The 20,186-nt window shown below is 32.7% G+C and overlaps 1 protein-coding gene across 1 annotated transcript in view; it reads left to right on the top strand.

Moving 5' to 3' along the window:
• LOC135839364 (uncharacterized) overlaps positions 1–19,679 on the top strand; it is a 49,000-nt gene extending 29,321 nt beyond the window's left edge. The window contains exons 3-6 of the mRNA XM_065355356.1: positions 7,434–7,489; positions 11,643–11,817; positions 12,443–12,567; positions 15,084–19,679. Coding sequence (XP_065211428.1) covers positions 7,434–7,489; positions 11,643–11,817; positions 12,443–12,567; positions 15,084–18,038 — 3,311 coding nt within the window. The 3' untranslated portion in view covers positions 18,039–19,679. The remainder of the gene's footprint in view (positions 1–7,433; positions 7,490–11,642; positions 11,818–12,442; positions 12,568–15,083) is intronic.
• The last annotated feature ends 507 nt before the right edge of the window (positions 19,680–20,186 follow it).

The raw sequence follows: 20,186 nt of genomic DNA, 5'->3' as shown, positions 1-20,186 counted from the left end.
ATTCTGTAACTTTCTCGTACTCATTGTCAGGATGCGTACGCGATTTTTTCACGAAAGGTGGTATTATTTGGATAATGTTATGCAACTACATAGTACAGTACATACATAGGTATACCTATGCAAGTTTTTAATTTCATTTCGGAGGTAGAGGTAGAGAATTTTCATTTTTGTGGGTGTAGTGATTTCGCCCTTTTGATCGTACTCGTAAAGATACTTATGTCAAGTACCACATACAGGAAGAAGCGTTTATCATTTATGAACAATATTGTATCTACGTACCATATACGTAGGTATCCATATACGTGGATATAATTGCATGTATTTTTTTTTTAAATCCTTGTAACTTAATTTTAATGCGTTACGCGAAAAGCCTCACCATTAAGTAAATTCGCGAAATGATTTAAATGATTACACGTCTTTATAGTGGAATTTTTCTTACACTCGAGAAGAAAGTAGAATACCTTTTTGGGTTATCAATAAAACAAAACTGTTTTTATTTTTTTATTTAATGATCGGCTGTACAAGAAAATCGAATTATCTACACGTTATTTGAAAAATCACGATGGTTAAAAATGTAATTTTACAATAACAATATATACCTATAGTCTCAGCTGTATTATTCTGAAAAAATAATTACTACAATCGAATAACCATTACGAAGAGGTCTCAACGATCATGACATCGGTTGACCTGTGGTTTTTTCGCGTATTGAAACTTGAAACACCTTAAAGGTATACATCTATATGTATCCTATACAGCTTATAGCTAGGTGTAAGTACATATACCATAAGAAAAAGGTGATTGGCATCTACGAATAGAATAATTTATAGCACACAAATAGAGGTGTCGAAGTGGTTAAATTTCTCGCGTATAAAGGAAAGGAATTGACCGGTGATTCATTTAATGAGCGAATCTTAATTACTATTTTATTATATCATCGGAACTCATTAGATATTTGAATTAGAATTGATGAGTATTTGACGTTTCCGATGTCTAATAGGTAATCGATTGAACCCTCAATGTAAAGTGCTTAGATTACCTGCCTAACTAGTAACTACTAACTACCTACTAGATTACTACCTCGTATAGTAGAAGTACTATACAGTATGCAAGGTGGTCGGTCAATATTAAACCTTTCACATTTTTAGCAATGTTGTTCTATTCGCTGAAAAATCACTTTCAAGCAAATCTGCAGCGTCCAACAGAAGTATGGGTTTCCTTCCGGCGGGTCCAGTGCGTCGCAACTTTTTTACATCGTGCTGTAATCAACATTTACATTGGGTGCTGAAAATTTAGCAGTTTGCCACGTCATAAATTCGTCTTTCCGAATCGATTAATGCAGTTATAATTGTTTTATAAGCTTAAAAAATCTCAAATTTTAGAAAAATTCCAAAATCGTCAGCTTCTGCTTCAAATTTCTCGAAACTTTTTCTATGTCATAAAATTGACCTCCCGAGTAGATTGTCACTATTTTCGTGCTGAATTTTTCTTCAGCGATCTAAATCACTTCAGAAGGCGTTCTAATCAACTTCGGCGGTCGAAAATTTGCTCTGGTCATAAGTTTGATATCCTGGACCGATCTCAATAGTCAATTTTAGGACGAAGAAAATATTTTGTGTACCTATAGATAATTTGCTACAGAAACTGACAGAGATGATTTGAAATCGCTCGAGAAAAGTTGATTTTTATTGGAGGCTTCTGATCAGCGCGAAAATGGCAATAATCTATTCGAGAAGTTGATTTTATAGGAGGTAAAGAAAGTAGTGAGTAATTTGTCACAAAAACTGACGATTTTGGATTTTTTTTTCTAATTTGAGAGTTTTTTAACTTGTAAAAAATATACTTTTCAACTCGTCTTCTTGCATTTGCGATTCATTTTACCTAATCGATTAGAAATGTCGAATTTATGACGGCGTTAAATTTTCAGCTGCCTAAGTTGATTGCAACACCTGGAGCAATTTGAAATTGCTGGGGAAAAAGTCAATTTTTGCTGGAGGCTCCAGAATAGTTCAAAATTGCTCGAAATGGAATCGCAGGTCAACTGTGGTATATAAACTCGGTTTCAGCTTTTTATCCCAATATTTACTCTTTTTGTAGAAAATTAATATAGGTACCTAGTACCTACCATAGGTAGGCTGTTTCCTACATTTTCAAAAATTCTTCAAAATCGAAAAATCTGCCTACTTTGGTGGTGGTTCTAAGATCTGAGTAACATGCTGTTTCAATGAGCCAAATAAAATTAAAAAATCAATTTTGCTGCTCATATTTCGAATTTGAGATACGGGTGACATGACATGCTCTTTAATTTAATGAGCCTTCCAGATCTACTGGAGGAGAAAAGTTGAAAACGTTTCCTTGTTAGATCAATATGATGAGAAATTTTGAATTGAAAAAAAACGTTACGTTATAATATCTATACCTACCTATTGGTTTTTTAAAAATTTCTTGAATAAATATTTTCAGTTTTTCGTGTGCTGTGTTAGGTTTATTGTTTACATCAGTCATCCATTTTTATAAAACATGGGCAAATGTGAAAAACAAGATTTCAGCTTGTAATAAGTAGGTACCCATACCCACGCATTTTTCCCTTTTTGGTAAATTTTTAACGATGTTTTCTCTTGAAGGCAGTGCTTGTTAGTCAAATAAAATTTCAGGTGAAAGCACAAAAAAAAGTCAAGAATTTTTCTCAAAAAATCATCAAGTGATGAGAATTTTTCATTCAGAAAATTATCGGCAGGTATCTGCACTTTTTTATCTGCATAATTATAAAAATCTCACTTTAAAAATCATTTTACCTATTTACTCTGATTTTTATGCAATGATTTTGGATTTCTTAATTTTCAAAAAAAAAAAAAAGGAGAATTCAATTTTAATGATGACATATTTTAACAAAATTATATTAGATACATTGCTCAAATAATTTTTCATTTTAAGGCAATTTTCCAACAAATGAAAACTAAGTGAAATGTGAATAGGTACCTATCAAACTATTTGGTATGTTTGCTTTCAACGAATTACTATATAGCCATTCCAACTATGCTCATCGATGTACAAATATGAAAATTTTCAAACGATTATTAAATTATAGCGCGAATAATCATAATTCACAACGCCTTCCGTTATTGTAGCCTTACAATGTTACACTTGCGATTTAACTGACACCCGGAGTACGTATTTCATTACGGTAGGCACTAGGCAGGCACTTATCGGTCGTTAACGAGAGAAGAAATCCGCGTATTCTTTCACTTATTATACTCGTGGTTACCTGCTACCGTTGGCGTTTGATGTTTTTTTTGATTCACGAATATAATTTAGCCTTATCTTCCATTAGGTGCTTACTACATATAGGTACACTTTCGTTGTGACATCTCTCGATCACATGTTATCTCTTTACACTGGATTATTTTATTAGCTGGATATTTTTCAAACAATTGAAGCGATTTTCTACCTATCACGTAGTGTGAGATTTTGATTAAAATATTTACTTAGATACCGTTACGACTTACGATCGATAGGTATCTGTCCCATGTTTCATCGTATCGTACTCACCTAATTAGTTTGTTTGCTATTGCATGATAAGATTATCTGCGGTATCAGGTACTACAAGACACATTCCTATTTAAAGATGAGAATCAACGATTAACATCTTGTTTATAAGAATAAGAACACAATGAACTCGTTATCAGATGTTTAACCGCAATGCCATAATTAAAATCAATTTGTCACTTTTTCAAGGTTAATTTCAAGTGTTGGTATAAGTCTAGTTATTACGCTACCATCTTAACTTCTGCATCTCGTATTGTTCTCGATGGAATAAATCATTAGGTGTATAGCAGACACCTGCGATGCTTTCTTCGTCATTATTATTCTTTCGAATGTTTTAATTTCATCAATTCGCTGCATCGCGCTCCTTTTGATGAATAATTACCGCGTGAAATAAGATTAATGGCAAATTACCTGTGACATTTCTTTCTTTGCGTTTTTGACACATTCAATAAGCATGCCTACTGTTTGTATGTACTTTGTAATTCGGCAATTCTAGCTTACATAGGTGCGAATATAAATGTAAATGTGAGCAATATTAACGTTTTTGTTGATGCATGTCACACATTAACAATCGCATTTATGCGATTTTGCATTCTTGGAGAGATGTAGAATGTAGGTATTAGTTTTAGGTACATATATTCTGGTCGTGTGTTTTGTCAGGACGTTTTCTTTTCACATAGAATCAATCTTTATGATTATGAGTCACTTTAGCTGTTTATTTCCTCATGCATAGTATATTTCACTTGCCTCTTGAAATGTGACATTTGTTTTCCATATAGGCCTACATACGCAACGTTGCCGGCTAAGTATCCATGTAGGTACATAAACACGAAGAAAAATAAAGTGTTTATTTGGTGTATAGGTTTAGGTACATATGTAAAAAAGAAATGGCGAAATCTAAATTAATGGTAGTACATACTTACCTGTTTAGGAAATGTCATAATTTACTTTTTTTATGCACTTTAAGAGCAGCAATAGCGAAACTATGGTTGCAAAAGTACATATATTTTTTCCATTCATTGCTCTTTTTCCGTTTTTTCCTATTCTTGCACCATCTAACGAGGCAAGTACCTATATAAATTATGAAGGCAGAGTTTTTCACTCTCAAAAAAAAGGTATCATTTGAAGAAATTGTTGGTGCTGAAACCCCTTCTGGTGCTGAATATGGTGATCAGGGCTCTGGCTGACGACGTTCTTGTTATGAAAGAGCGATAGGAAGGGGAGAAAAAGATGAGAGGAAATAACATAAGTATGTACTATTACTTTTCATTATTTTATCATGAAATTCTCGTCTCAAAATTTATTTCCTATTTTTGTGAGAAAAAAAAATGGTAAATTCTCCAAAAATCTAAAAATCAATTTGTGCAGTTCAAAATTTAATTCTGGGATATGCTCTTTTAGATTGTCTTTCAGTTTGATCGGAATTGACCAGCTATAATATTGAAGTAGTGAAGGTTCTTCGTTTTAGTTAAAATAAAAAATAGTGGTTTAAGACAAAGGATTTCTCACCAACGAGCTATCAATTTCAACTTTGCATCCATGTACCTCCTATCATCAATTGTGTTGAATTTAATTTCTCGATTGTTAGCAAATTTTTGAATACTCATAATATGAGACTTAGTCTAGGTTGATAATTAGTATTTTTTTTTTCATAAAAAAAATCAAAATTGGGTCTAATTGAAATTAAAAGCCGAAATGTAGTTTACATTTCGATTCCGATTTTACAAATTGAAAATCGTTCTGTAGCATCGATTGATAAATAATGAATAATGAATTTTCTAATTTTTGAAAAATTTCATAAAAAGAACTTTAATAAGATTCATCATCGAACTCGGATTAACCGTTTTTAGGAACCATTTTAATTGATTTTATTGAGCAAAACTATCCAAAATGTGGTCTTGCTTTGTTCAAATCAAATCTATATCAGTACCGATTTTTTCGATCGATTTGTGATTTTAAAAAAATTTAGCAGCAATTGAGAGCTGTCCTGAAGCTATGAATACAAGACATAATCCTCGTAATTTCTTCCGTACATCAATGCTGTGCAAAATACATATATTCCTGAAATTGAACTTTTTAAAACAAATTTTCATAAATTTTACTTAAAAGTCTAGGTATATGCTCTTTTAAAAATTTTTTTGAAACGGAAAATCTCTAATAAGCTTTTTATTCTTCAACTTGATCAATTACGTATTTTTCGCAAACACAAGCTGAACACGTATACCTATTATCTAGCCAAAATTTAAAAAATTAAATTCAGTTCTCGAAATTAGCAATGTGGAGTGATCTAAAATGTTCTATTGAGATCTCTCTTTCTTTTTCTTGTTAAATTGAAATTTCCTAACGCACTTTAAAACTTTTTGACTGAAATTGCAATCTTATCGATTTTAAATTACCCGGTTTTTGTACAAAAAACTATATTTTTTCTTCAATTTTCTGAGGAAGAGCTTCCTTTTTCAAGCCGTTCGTTGTGGCTCTGGCATTGGAGATGTACTTACCCAGCGATTTCTGAACTTGTGCGTTTGAGAGGGCTGAGGAGTTTCAGATATTTTATTATGCTTGTTTTATAAAAATTTTGAAATTATACTTACAAAAGGTCAGATGTCTCTCAAATTAATTTCAAATTCGTCTGAATTTTTAAAAAATTCAGGGGTTCACAAAATTGTGTATCTAATGTTGAGAAATTGAGCTATTTTTTCTATGAGACGTAAAAAGTACAACATACTTATTGCAGAAAACGTTACCTTTCTTTTTTTAATTTAATTGAATCACTAAGATTCGATAAATAATCAATCAAATTGACAATCTTCTCTTCATCTACTGCAATTACTCAATTAGTTTTTAATTTTAACACAAAAATTAAGTACCATTATCTATATTTCTTAAATATCCTTGTCCCTTGATGAATGTACCTAGTACCTACGTATCAAAATCGATCATGCTTTGATATTACGATGAAATGGTGCTACCTATAATTTTAAATTTATGCACTTTTACCTGTCTGCATGTATAGTTCATCGATATGCAGGTGCAAAACGTTCAATGTGTGATGTGATCCACTTGAAATGTGATAAATGAGAATATGTAGTTGAGTACTTTGGAAGTCACGTTTTTTATTCGTAAATAAATTTACTTTTTCATATAATTTATTAGGTACCTATATTATTTACGTGTGCAGTATTTTGTCACAGTTGAGTTGATTTGACTTCGTTTGGGAATACATGTGTGACTAAATTATTGAACTTGATAATTTTGTGTGAATAATTAAGTTTATCGTGTATTTCGCGTCTTCAACAATGCCATTTTTCGTCGGTCGTCTTTGCACGACTGATTTCAAATTGAATTTCACCACGTCTTTTTGTCGTCACTTTTACATGTGTCTGTCCTACCTGTGTACGAGAACACAATATTATCAGTATTGTACACCCACGCGCCTTTGATTAGGCTACCTGTACTGCCCTTTGAACAATATCTATTTTCACACTGAATCAAGGTTTTTTGGGATGAATTTATTTCAAGTTGAGCATGAAAAAATTTTGAACATACCTACCTACGTCCATCTAGATAATACTCGATTAAAGCGATTGAGTTTTTTTTTTTGTAAAAGGAGGAAGTTGAGACCGTCAGGTTACTGGTACGACAGTAAAGTAGTGATCAATAATTATGCATTCCTTCGCATTTTAAAAAATTATTAGGGAGTTTCCCTTTTAGCCTATAAAACAACTTTGATGGGGATATTTCAGTCAATTTACCTACTTTCTTTTTTCATGGCTTTGATATTGTTTGAATTTATTTTTAATTCTTTCCCTTTCGAAATACATAAATACTTACCTACCTTACCTGTACTATTTTCGTATTGACTAATTGTGAAATATTGTTGATTTCAGGTGCATTTTACATATTGCTGTCACTTCAATGCATGGTTTCATCGTTTTCCACGAAGGTAAGATATTTTTAAATTACGTTGCCTGTAAACATAGGCACAATCTTGCACCATAATACACATTTTAAACTCGATCTAAAGCATGTTTTTCTCAAAATGAAACGCTGAAAAATTAATGGTGCTTCGGTCATCAGTTAAAATATCAAAGGATTACGTTGGTCGAAAAATTGCTAGATGATGTTTTGAAATTTAGATGTAATAATTCACACCTATCATCGATGAAATGGCTCAATAAAAACATCATAATCGAGTAACATTTACCACCTGTCGCGATCTTTGAAATTGCTACTGACTAGAGCGTCTGGGTATCTAATTGAGTTGAAATCTTCCTATCCATTAACTTTGTTGAAATGATCCGAGTAAGTGCTGTACAACAAAAACTTCCTTAATCTAGAAGCGGGCGGGCGTCCATTAGTGGCATTCGTTTATTTGTCCATTTTATTTATCGTTATTTTGTTGTACCTACTCACGAGGGATTCCTAATTTACAAACAGCTTTTCGGATTCACAATTCATGTTTGCCCTGATCGACTCCCAATTTCATGAACCGATTTTGAGGCTTTCATCTCAAGATTTGAGTACTGTGTTTGTAAGAGATCAATGTACCGATACCGATGGGTTATTTCTGCCATTTTTAAAAACGTCTAAAAAAAGTGTAAAATCAACTTTGGCTGTTCAAATTTGGTTCTGAAGCGATGAGTGACACGATTTTTCAGTGAGTGAAATTTAAGCTTAGTTCGAGCTGATTGGTTGCACCTACGGAGAGAAACTTTATTTTTACATATAGACAAATTTGATGTTTCTTTGACAAGCTGTTTTCCCCAGTTCTAATTTATTAGGTTGTTAATTGTGTACTTAAACTTTTCAATTTTTCTAACATTGCACAACGAATGAGATAATAATACTTCTACATGATTAATTAATTAATTTTTATGCATTTAATTTATGAAAATTTGTTGGACTTGGATCAGCGAAAGCTAATAGGAATTAATTTTTCATATCAGCCTAAAAGTTACCTACTTACCTCAATTCAACACGTTATGAAACGAATAAAGTTGAAGATACTCAATTAAAACATTATTTGTTTTGGTATTTAAATAATCTATCTACCCATGTGTTAAAACTCGTATTATGACTTAATCTAACAACCATTTTTCACGTTGAATAAATTGATAGCTGGGTTCAGCGGGGTCTATATGGTACCTCATACGCTAACATTGATCAATGTAAAAATATAGGTATATGTACATCGACCGGTAATCTGTTGATATTAAATTTAACGCCATCAAATGAAGGAAGTCGAAAGCGCGAATTCGTTTGTTTTTAACATTCTCATCGTAAATCTGTTAAATTCTTAAACTGCTCTAGTTTTTTACGTAAATCATCTTAACATTGTCGGCCGCACGGTTGCTCTATTGTGTCTGATCGCCTGGCTCCCGAAAGAATAGCAGATAAAATAGAAATAGGCGAACAACACTGAGTGGGTAATGGATGTTATGTAATATAATTAACAAATATTTCGATTCTAGACACAAGCCAACGCACGAGATACTTAATAATTTGAATACCTTCTTATGTAGCGTTTTGCACTCGACTCGGTGCTGCTAGTGTTAGATAGATAGTACCTTAGGTACTTTGCAGAAAGAACAAGGATTTACTTAGGTACCTTTGAAGAAGAAAAAAATTGCCGTTGTAATTCGTTTTAATGGGTTAATATGCGGTGTGTCAGGAGTGCGAGAAGCGAGATGGCTTGTGTTGTTTCCTAAATTGAAATACTGCCGAAGATGATTCTTTAATGTAATTATTATTGTTTCGTTGTTATTCTTTTATTTAGGGTAAACTGAGTGGGCGGCCTTTTTATCATTTTTTTTTTATTTTTTATTTCTTTGACTACCTACTAGTACTTAGGGAAACCAGTGATCTAACAAGTAATTTGGCAAATGCGGTTAAATACCAATGACGTGCATTATCTTTCATAAGAACGAATACCATTAGATATCTACCTATTACTTTTTGAATCGTAATACGTACGTCAGAGAAAAAGTTTCATGTAAAGAAATTTTGTCGTTTTTTCGCTCATAATACTTATTTGCTGTCGTATGATTCATTGACATGAATAAAGTACTTATGAAAGCTATATGAGAGTAATTTATTCGTTGATTCCCTAAAAAATATGATTCTAATGAAATTATGTATAATAATTTTACTTCTCATTGATTAGTGTAGCCAGTGTAGGTGCCTTCTTTTTTTTTTGTGAAATTCTCTTTCGGCCATATTTTAATCACAGTGAGTATGCAGGTATTTAAAACATTAAAAATTATCACCTTCAAATTCAAAAATTTCACAAAATTGAAATTGGTAAGTAAATTCAAGTGTTCAAGTTGAACAGCTACGCAGGTCACTCGTTTGAAAAAAAGTTTCAAAACAAGACGTGTATGGAGGGGGAGTGATTTTGTGCAGTACAAAAATTGAAAAAAAATTCTAAATAATGTATGTACGAGTATGTACCTACTTACGTGGCTTTTCGTAACAATACTTCAAGAAAGTACATATGATATGTAATGTTATTAGAGTCGAGGGGAGGAGGAAAGTGAAAGTGCTATTATTTCTTTCGATTTCCTTGCAATTTGAAATTTTCAATAGATTATATATTTGGAAAATATTGATTGATGGCGTTAGAGAGAATATGTCGGATGTCCAGCAACCTTTTGGCACAATTTTTGAATCCTTGTTGAAAAAACTTCACGCCAGATTTAAACGGCTTTCCCTCATTCTGAGGCAGAATTGTCAAATGAAAATCTGTCTATTCAACCTAACCAACTTGACCTTGAATGAAGGTAAATATTTTCATTTTTCAAAGACACGTCGTACATCCATTTCAAGTAGTGTTGAGGCAGGTTATAGAGATTAAAATTAACCTAACAGAGCGCAGAATGATACTTTTAAGGAAAACATCCCAACAAGCTTAAACATTAATTTCAAGCGGACAAAAGGCAATCGAAGAGCTTCAAAATACACCACCAGCAAAGTTTTTAAATGCTAAAATTCATTTTTAGTGAATTTAAAAAAATTTAAAAGGCCATTTCTTGTAAAAAAATCAAAATTTGATCAAACATTTTCGGCCTCCCAACCAGATTGATGATGGTTTGAACCGTTCTGGATCTTCCAGCGGATTTACAAATTCTCCAGATTTTGAAACAACGCTGTACCTAAGTAAGTTGGGTGAAAACGAAATTTAGCGTCTATAAAATCAGATTTACCTTCTTAGTGATCATTTCGATCGATTTCGGCACACGTTTTCAAAATGTTTTTGTGTTTGCTCAAACCCAAAATTTTCTCCTGCGATTGTCTTTTAATTTTTTCAAAAATAATTTCTAAAGAAAATTTTGAATTTGAACTCGCATAAAAAGATTTTGAAAATATTTTTATTAGATACTTTTTTTGGAAAAAGCTGCAGTGTCTTTTTTCAAACGTGACGATCAAATTTCCCGTTTATCAGAGAGCGAACTTCCTTCCTCTCCCCCTCCTAACCTTAATCTAACCCTGATTTTTCAACAAAAAAAAATAATAATAAGAAGAAGAAGATTATTATGCATCTAGGTAGGTAGGATATCAACTAATTTACTTTTAATTTGAACACACCATGACGAAACTTCCTTTAAACTTTAAAGTGATCGTGAACTATGTTGTACATGCAGGTGTAGGTAGCTAGGTACCTACCTAATATATATTTGGATTATTAGGTATAATTTTTTCTCGGATAGAGCACAATTTTTTGAGCACATTCAAACTGATTTTCCAATGCAGATTTAACCCATATTTTAGTCATGCTGCATTATTTTCTTTGAGCAATTATTCTTTATCGAAGGTTTAAGAGCAATTATGATAAAAACGACGCGACGATGTAAGAAAAATAGCGCTACCGAAGTACCAGCCATACGAATCGATGATATAATAATACGCGATTATCTTATGTGAATTCTCTCACGATACTCATTCACAGTATTAATTTCCTTTATCTTTTTCTTCCATCCAATGAATTTACCTATTTAAAGAATAAGTACACCTAACACTTACCTACACTCACGAGACTAATAAATTTTACCAATTGGTTCCAGCGTTATAATTTACTCTATTTTTTCTTCTTCTTATAGGCCAGACTTAGAGAAGAAAGCAGCGTTAGTAGGAAACCAATTTATGTCATAGCTAATTCTGAAAACACAAGCGAGCAACCGCAACTGTACACGAGACACAGGCGGAAACTGCCGGCCGAATCAAATGACCAGTTAAATGCCCTCGACGATGATGTCCCACTGCAGGAGTATCAAGGTGAGATGGGTTAAATGGTTAAATTCGGTATCTATTTTTTTTTCTGTCACAGGTAATCTGATCTGCCTCTGCGTAGTAGGTTGAGAGATGTATGCTTACTGCGAAGTAAATCAATCGTTTATCCCTTTCAAATACGTACATAAAATCATCAATCAATCGGTCGCTGCGAAGTTACGCAATTTTCTAATAACCAAGAAATAGGAGTTTATTCGGGGCAACAAATAAATGGCATTGTATTCGTATTTAGTGTAGGCAGCAGTTCAATGTGTTTTAAAAGAATAGAAGTGTACCTATTGCAAACTTCTTCAAATAGGAGATATAGTCATTGGGATATAAGAGGAGACAGAGAAAGAGAGAGAAAAATGAAATATCGCGGAAGTACCTAAGAATATTAGCGCAAACGGATGTTAATGTAGGTACTTGAGTAATCTTTGTTGTTACGTTGTGACAAACGGAAAACATGTTGAGCGTGTGTGCTCCTCTATGTACCATTATGACCATTAGAGAGAAAGAATTACCAGCGAACCTATTTATTAAAAATGCGATCAGCTTTTAATTCAAACTTCAACTTACCTAAGTGCTTGGAAAAAGTAACCAAACTAAAAGATTTCTGTTCTTTTTATAGGTGTATTCGGACGTCCAGGCATCGACTTTCCGGTTTTATCAAGTATTCCGGTGACAAAATTCAATTGCAGACATGTGAAAAATTCCAACACCGGATATTACGCTGACACCGATACAAATTGTCAAGTAAGTACAATACATCCTTAAGGTGACCCATGTGAATACGTATTTCTGAAGTGCATTTCGATGCCACACTATGACAATAATCATCTTTGTATAACTTAGATATTGAGGTAAAAAATTGCCGGACAAACAATTTCAAAATTATGAAATTCCCGTCTATTTAAATTCAATTTTTTCGTAATTTTTCCCCATTTTTCAAAATTTATGGATAATTTTTTTCCATTTATACTGAAAGCATCCGATGAGTAAATATCAAGGCTTATAGATAGGTATAGCTACAGGGTGCGCAAAAATATCGAGTAGGTACCCCATAGAAAGTTTTTTTATTAAAAATAGAATTCTGTATGTAGGTTGACAATAAGTATGCAATTATGCATAGGTACTCGTATGATTGGTGAAATGTCATCACCTCTGTTCAACAACCAAACCAATCATGTGCCATCATTATTATTATTCACTGTGACCAGCCGAAATGTTCAGCAAAACACTTTTTAGGTGGTAGGTACTCGATATTTCTGCGCTCAAAAAAAACTTGTTCTAGATGGACAGGTCACCTATCTTCAAAATTGAAGGGACAATTGCCCAAAAATTAGTGATACTTATATCTTTATGCATGCCGGAAAAATGAAATTTCCGTTCTAAATTTTTTGCATTCCTTTAAAATTGAAGTGGTCGTTAACATTTTAAACAAAATTATATCCTTACTTTAAGAAATTGTCTTAAAAAAGGGGGGGAGGAGCGTTGAAAATATGAAAAAAAATTCTTAAAGGTCAAGCGCGTATTTTCAACAACAAAAAAAAACAAAAACAAAAACAAAAAAAAGGAGAGGAGATGGAATAAAAATCTGGAAAAATCCCTCAAGATATTGAGTATAGAAAATCGGAGAAAAACTGTCTAAGGTCATTACAGAAATTTTGAAAAATTCGCTGAAAATTCTGCGTTGATTGAAAAATTATGTAAAAAAATGTTTCTTGGCACAGGAAAAAATTAGCTATTTCTAATTAATTTTCACAATAAATTCATTTTTATTTTTTCAAATTACTTAGTGTTAAAACAATTGAGGATGAAGATTCACTCTTTGTTTTCACTGAAGAACGTATATTAGAGTTACCTAGGTACTTTCTTTATGAAGAGAAAAAAGTGAAAAAATTATGTTATGAAAATCATTTAAAATAATTTACCTAAATATCGAAAAAAACTTGTGGCTTGAAATTAAAAAAAAAACAAAAACAAATCCTGAAATTATAATTATTAATTTTGCAAAAATGTGTGAAAAAATATAATATTGAATACCATGTGAAAATCATGAAAAATTTCATAAAGCTGATTTCCAAAATTTTGATGAAAATTTTCGAATAGGTAGATACAAGTAGGTACTATACCTACTGATTAAATTGCTCGCTGAATTTTTTTTATGTTTCAATTTGTACTTGTAGGTGCATAATTACCAAAAATTTGACGAAATCCATAAAACATTTTCATACGTCTTATAATCAATATTTCGACTCATTTTTGCGACAATTTTGTGAAATATATTTCATGAAATTTTGATAAGATATTTTTCAGGGATGGAAAGCTAAAAGATGAAACTTTAGCTTTAGCTTTTGGCTCTTCAAATTAATGAAACTTTCTAATGGCTAACTTTAGCTTCCAAAAATCATTGGCTTTCGGCTTTTATTTAGCTGTTGACTTTCAGCTTTTGGCTTTTAATATTTTCACATATTGCTACAGTACAGAAAAGTACACCATGGATATTGGATACTCACAACAACAAAAAAAAATAAATCGGAAAAATGGCAAATGGCTATAATATAATTACAAATAATTGAAACTGAAACTGATCCAGAGAAACATGAAACTAAAAGTAAAAAGCTGAAAGGAAGCTGAAAAAATGAAGCTTTTGGCTATAGCTTTTACATACCTTTCAAAAATCCCAAACTTCCTTTGGCTTTCAGCTAGGTAACTTTCCATCCCTGATATTTTTTATCAATTTATAAGTACTTACCTAAGTGGGATATTCATAATTCATTCTCAATTTTTTTTGTTTTTAATAATAGAAATCTACAGATTTTTCAAGCTTTTCTTCAAAATTTTGACGTAAAGATTATCATCAAGAGAAAAAATCTAAAATTTTCAAATTAAGGATCGAAAAAATCAAAAAAGCGCTTTTTAATTTTTTTTGGACTGTTATAAATAAAGGTGAAGATGAAAAAGTTCAGTTAATTTTCATTCGGCCACTATGTAGAGATATTTTTTTAAATCGAAAGCTCTCGACCAAGGGGGTGGAGCTCTTATTTAGTCTTGATATAATGTGTTATACTTATGTCACCTACTTTATACATATTAAATTTTAAATATACTTAGGTACATACGAGTACATATTTCAATTATTTTTAGGATAGATATGCCTCAGAAAATTAAAATTTTTGGCGACAAGAGTATATAGGTATTCTTAACGTACCTACAGATATTATTAAAAATCGTGTTTTACGTTAAATTAATGAATGGCATTTTTACAGGTATTCCACGTATGCGATGCAGGCCGAAAGATATCATTTTTATGTCCCAACGGTACGATTTTCCGACAATCGCATCTTATCTGTGATTGGTGGTTCAGAGTAGACTGTGAACGTTCTCCGGAACTATACGACCAAAGTGTGCAACAACTCGAGGCCGATCAAAATGTCCACAACAATAAACAACGCGTCGAAAGTATCGCCAACGCCATGCAAAACGCCGTAAATAACAAAAACTCCAACGATTTTCCTGTGCTTTTATCGTCACCAGCCCCCGTAACCAATGCATTCAAAGAAATTTTCAATTCCGAAAGTGACCTACCAAACAGAAATGGTGGCAATAGTCAACGGAACACTTTAAGACCGCAGAATTATCAATCGAGTTCAGAGCCAGAAAATCGTAATAATTTCAATGCGATTACGTCGCCTCCGCGACCCAGCAGTTTTAACGCCATTAGTCCAACGTTTACCACCACTGAGTTACCTTACATCAGTACGCGATTGCAAAGTAGCGAAAATACGAAACCAAATTCCGGTGCTACAGCAAGTTATACTTTTGTTACCAGTACATATAAGCCTGATGTGACTCCATTAATTCATAACTTTTTGCCACCTAATGATCCTGGTGAAGGTTTCAGAGAGCAACAAGTACTCGCTGAAACCGCCTCGTTTGCCGGAAGTGGTAAATTCCCGTTTCAAAATTATTACTACATGTTGAACTATGTTAAACATCCGAGTAAAGAAAATACTGCGAATAAGGCAAGCGAATTTACCACGTCGAACCAAGGTATCGAAACCACTCAATATCAGACCGAATCGTATACCGATAATGACGAATCATTTAGGACTACATTCTATCCTAACAATGCTGAATTCCGCGACTCGAACTTCTTGAATACGAATAACATCACTGAGAATGATAACAACTCTTATTCATTGTATTACTCGCCTACCAACGAAGGTATAAATTCTTTCGGAACCACGTTACCAGATGAATTTCGAGACGTTGGCTCGTCTCTCTCAATAAATGACGTTTCGAAACCGCAAGTTTCCGAATTCATCTTGAATTCGCAATCGAATTCAGAATCGAATGGTGAAACGCCTACCGAGCAGAATCTGCCCTTGTTGACCAACATGACTCAGGAAGCATTCAATCAGCTGTTCCCTAAAGACGAAAAAGTAGCTGAACAATCCAACACGACGAGTATCTTCCGTAATTCTGATTTAGCTACAGAACATTCCAGCGGTATTGTTCAATCCGATGCTCAAAAACCTCAAAAACAAGAAATCCTCTCCAATACTCTGCAATTCAAAAGTTCACCCGATCTGAGAGAGTTGGCTCAAGTATTTAGCAGAGCTTTATCGGCCTATCTCGAGAACCCGGAACAGTTCAGGAAAATATTATCAGAGGTTAGACCTACGGAACCACCTTCGACAAATGATAACGCAAACGGGGAAGCGTCTTCGATCGACGATGAAGTGTTGGCATTCTCCGAAGATGTAGGAATGAAATCGACACCCTTCCCGGTAAAATCAACGGTGGCTAAGAATACCAATATTCCTATCGATCGAGTCACATTTACTACGCCTGCTCCTGTCAAGAGTACGATCAAGGATCCTGAAACGTTCGCTGAAGAAATAAATAACTTTATGTTTGCCGATCCTCATAACTTCCTTGGACATTTGGAAAGCAACGAGTTTAACGTTAACGAAACTTACTATCCGACACCTGGACATCCTTCCAATATAACAACGTTGCCAACAACTCGAACGCAATTTACCGTGTCGCCCTTGCTCGACTTCACTAAAAATGTGACCAGATTTTCGCCGTCGACTTCATTTACCGAAGCTGCGTCCACCGTTTCGACCACATTCCGCGGTATACCCAAGAACGATAATTTGTACACCGATTTAAAACCGCAATCTAATCCAGAAATTGGTCAATCTTTATCTGAAAAAGAACATTTTATTACCGCCGACACACAATCGTTCGTTTCGAGAGATAATTTGTTGAGATATCAGAATAATTTCAAACCTTCTCAGAATATAAAAGCACCCGATACGACTCAAAATTTCAAACCGTCGCCAGCCAATCAACTGCCTAGCGTTTCGCAAACTAAATACGATTCCGATTACCAATCGATCAAATCGTCTAAAAATATGCAATTCGGAATGCGAACAACCTCCGTTACTAGAGCTCCTTTTGTAAGTTCTAGAGCAGATTTCTCATCGTCGACTCCTTCAAATACGCTGACTACTAAAGCATTGCCTACCTCTAAGGCAACCACCTACCATCCGGAAGCTCGTACTACGCAAATTTCCACTTATCCAACCATCAATAATTACCAACAATCTACCGCAAATTCTGTTCTTGATAATAGAAACTCTAAGAATTATAACAGTGATACTTATAAAGATATGTCGCCTGATTCGGGGCATTTCAACGAAACAGCCAAAGCGTTGATTAATATGATGGAAGAAGCGAAATCAAACAACGTTTTACGCCATCAGTTAGTTTTATTGTTAGTTAACGATAAAGGCTTACCTACTGAAAATAAATCAGTCAAAGAAATGAAATCAAAACTATTGAAAGCTCTACTTAAGCCGGCACCTGATAAAAATACGCCTAGAAATTACAGAAACGATAGTGAAAGAATATCCAGAAGTGATCATAATTCGAGTATAGTTACCCCATTGCCTACCAAAGCTCGAAAAGAACGAGTGGTGGTGCATAAACACAAGGTTTCATCGCCGAACCCTCAAACGACTGATTCTATTTCTAAGTCAACAGCTTCCAGTTTTCAAACAACCAGAAGCGAAAGATCCACCTCTAAGCCGGTGGTAGTAGCGGCGCTAACTGGTGCTAACGAAACTCCCGAATTATCAGAATCTGATAGCAGAGCTGTGGATTTATTAAAGTCGTTGTATACGATAGCGTCAAACAATTGGACTCATTAGTCGAATTAGATTTTGTTGCGATTTTATTAGTTCCTATGTGAAGAAATGAGCTACACTTTCAAAGTTTTCAAACCAGTATTGTTGCGATCGAGGATGACTCGATATTAACGTACCTACCTAAGTAAGTACATAATACATATGTACTACAATTAATTAGAAAAATTACCAACTATTGTTTTAGTCGTGTTTTCGAGTTTCTTTACACGTGTATGATTTGTTACCTTATAGTTGACGCATTATATTTTGTATTTATTAATTGAAAAAAGTGCCTTATTAATAATAAAACAAATATACCAAAATGTGCCTTAATACGAATTAGGCTTAAATTATTTTGTTTTTTTTTCCTTCCTTCCTTAAGTTATTAAGTTTTGTAATTCTTATTCGTTTAACGAATCATTTACTTCAGATGACTATATTTTTTTTCTCGTACTTTTTATTATGTTTTCTCGTTGAAAATGTTATTATTTTTTATAAGATTTTTATTAGGTACTTTACATTTTATACCTACAGTCGTATTGACATGGTTTTCATATATTGCTCATTATTTATTTATATTTAGAACAATTCAAGAGTAAATAATCAAAATCAAAAATGTAAATGAAACGTTATTTAATTCGTATTTTTGTAAAATTCGTGATTAAATGTAGACTTAAGTGTATATTATTTACCTTTTGTACTTATTTCGCTTGACGAGAATTTTTTATGAATGGGTAGGTGAGTAATTTCATCTGCAATACTTATGTATTACCTACATAAAATGTGGTTTTGAAAAAAAATCAATTTGTACTTATGTTAATGAATATGTACTTCTACTTACCTATCTATGCATTTTTACGAATTTATTTTGTGCTTTAATAATTTCGTAAGACTATAAAAATATGCATGTTCAATAAGTTCTTACATACCAACACATTATTTTTTTCTATCGAAATACATTCCAAAATACTCCACTCGTGTGCGTAATTCTAAGTTTTTATAAATTTTTGTTAAGACTTCTATATACTTGTATTATTTACCTGTATGTACATATTGTTACAAAATTCTTTTTTATAAAAACCTATTTCGGGCCGTAAAAAAGGATAATCGAAAGAGATGTTTGCCTGGCATGCTCCTTACAAATTTTATTATGCAACTTATTTCTTAGTGGCGTTGAAACTGTAGAATAACAACCCGCTGTTGCAATACGAAATCCGTATGAGAGAACGTGTGATGTAGAATGCATATTATTTCATGTTTTTTTTAAAAAAAAATTATGATTGTAATCAACAAAATATTTAAAAAATCATTTAAAGATGATCACATTTTTATTCAATTTAAACTAACGCAATTTATGGATTTTCGTGTTTAAAAATAAACGTAGGTAGTTACCATTTATGGAAATCCAGAGTACACTCTTCGTTTATAAAATGTAGTTTCTTTATCAGTGATAGCGAATTTGAATTGCCTATATTTTTATTAAATGGATAATTTTGTATTTGTATGTACAGTATTGATACCCTCGCAACAATTGTTAAAAACTGCCAATAAGCTACCTATGAGAAGTAATTCGATAGAAATATAAAATTAATAATGGTGTACTTTTATAGCCAAAATTTTATTGTTTTTTTTTTGTAAATAAACTTTGTAAACTGATTGACTGAATTTCGTATGCTATTTTCTGTTTTAATTTAAAATGTTAGGTAAATTGATGTGAAGCCAAGCCGCGAGATTCAAATAAGTACAGAAAAAACACTGTGTGAATTAAGATGTTGACTTTCTGTAAAATTAAAGAACGAGCAAACAAACAATTTCAATCAAGTTTTTGACCATGAGAATGAATAGTAGGTAGGTAGGTAGGTAGGTAGGTAAGTGCTTCAAAAATTGAATAAATTTCGTTATGGATTTGTAATAAACATGGTATGGTACTCAACTTTTTATCTACTACTTATCTGATGAGAGGCAATGGATTATTTTATGAGAAAATATAGGTAATTTTTCCTCTCACATAACTTTGAAAATCACACAAAAAATATTATGATTAATTTTCGCTCTAGTTTAAAATTGAAAAAGGCACCGAAAACTTCGAAAGAAATCAATTTCTAAACATTTTCAAACACTATTCTGTGAAAAATTGTTTTTATATTTGGTATGATTTTTTTTTCTTATCAA

The sequence above is a fragment of the Planococcus citri genome, chromosome 3, assembly GCF_950023065.1.
Source record: "Planococcus citri chromosome 3, ihPlaCitr1.1, whole genome shotgun sequence".
NCBI classification, from domain to species: Eukaryota; Metazoa; Arthropoda; class Insecta; order Hemiptera; family Pseudococcidae; genus Planococcus; species Planococcus citri.
The sequence above is the reverse complement of the archived record's forward strand: the minus strand, read 5'-3'. Positions and strand labels throughout refer to the sequence as shown.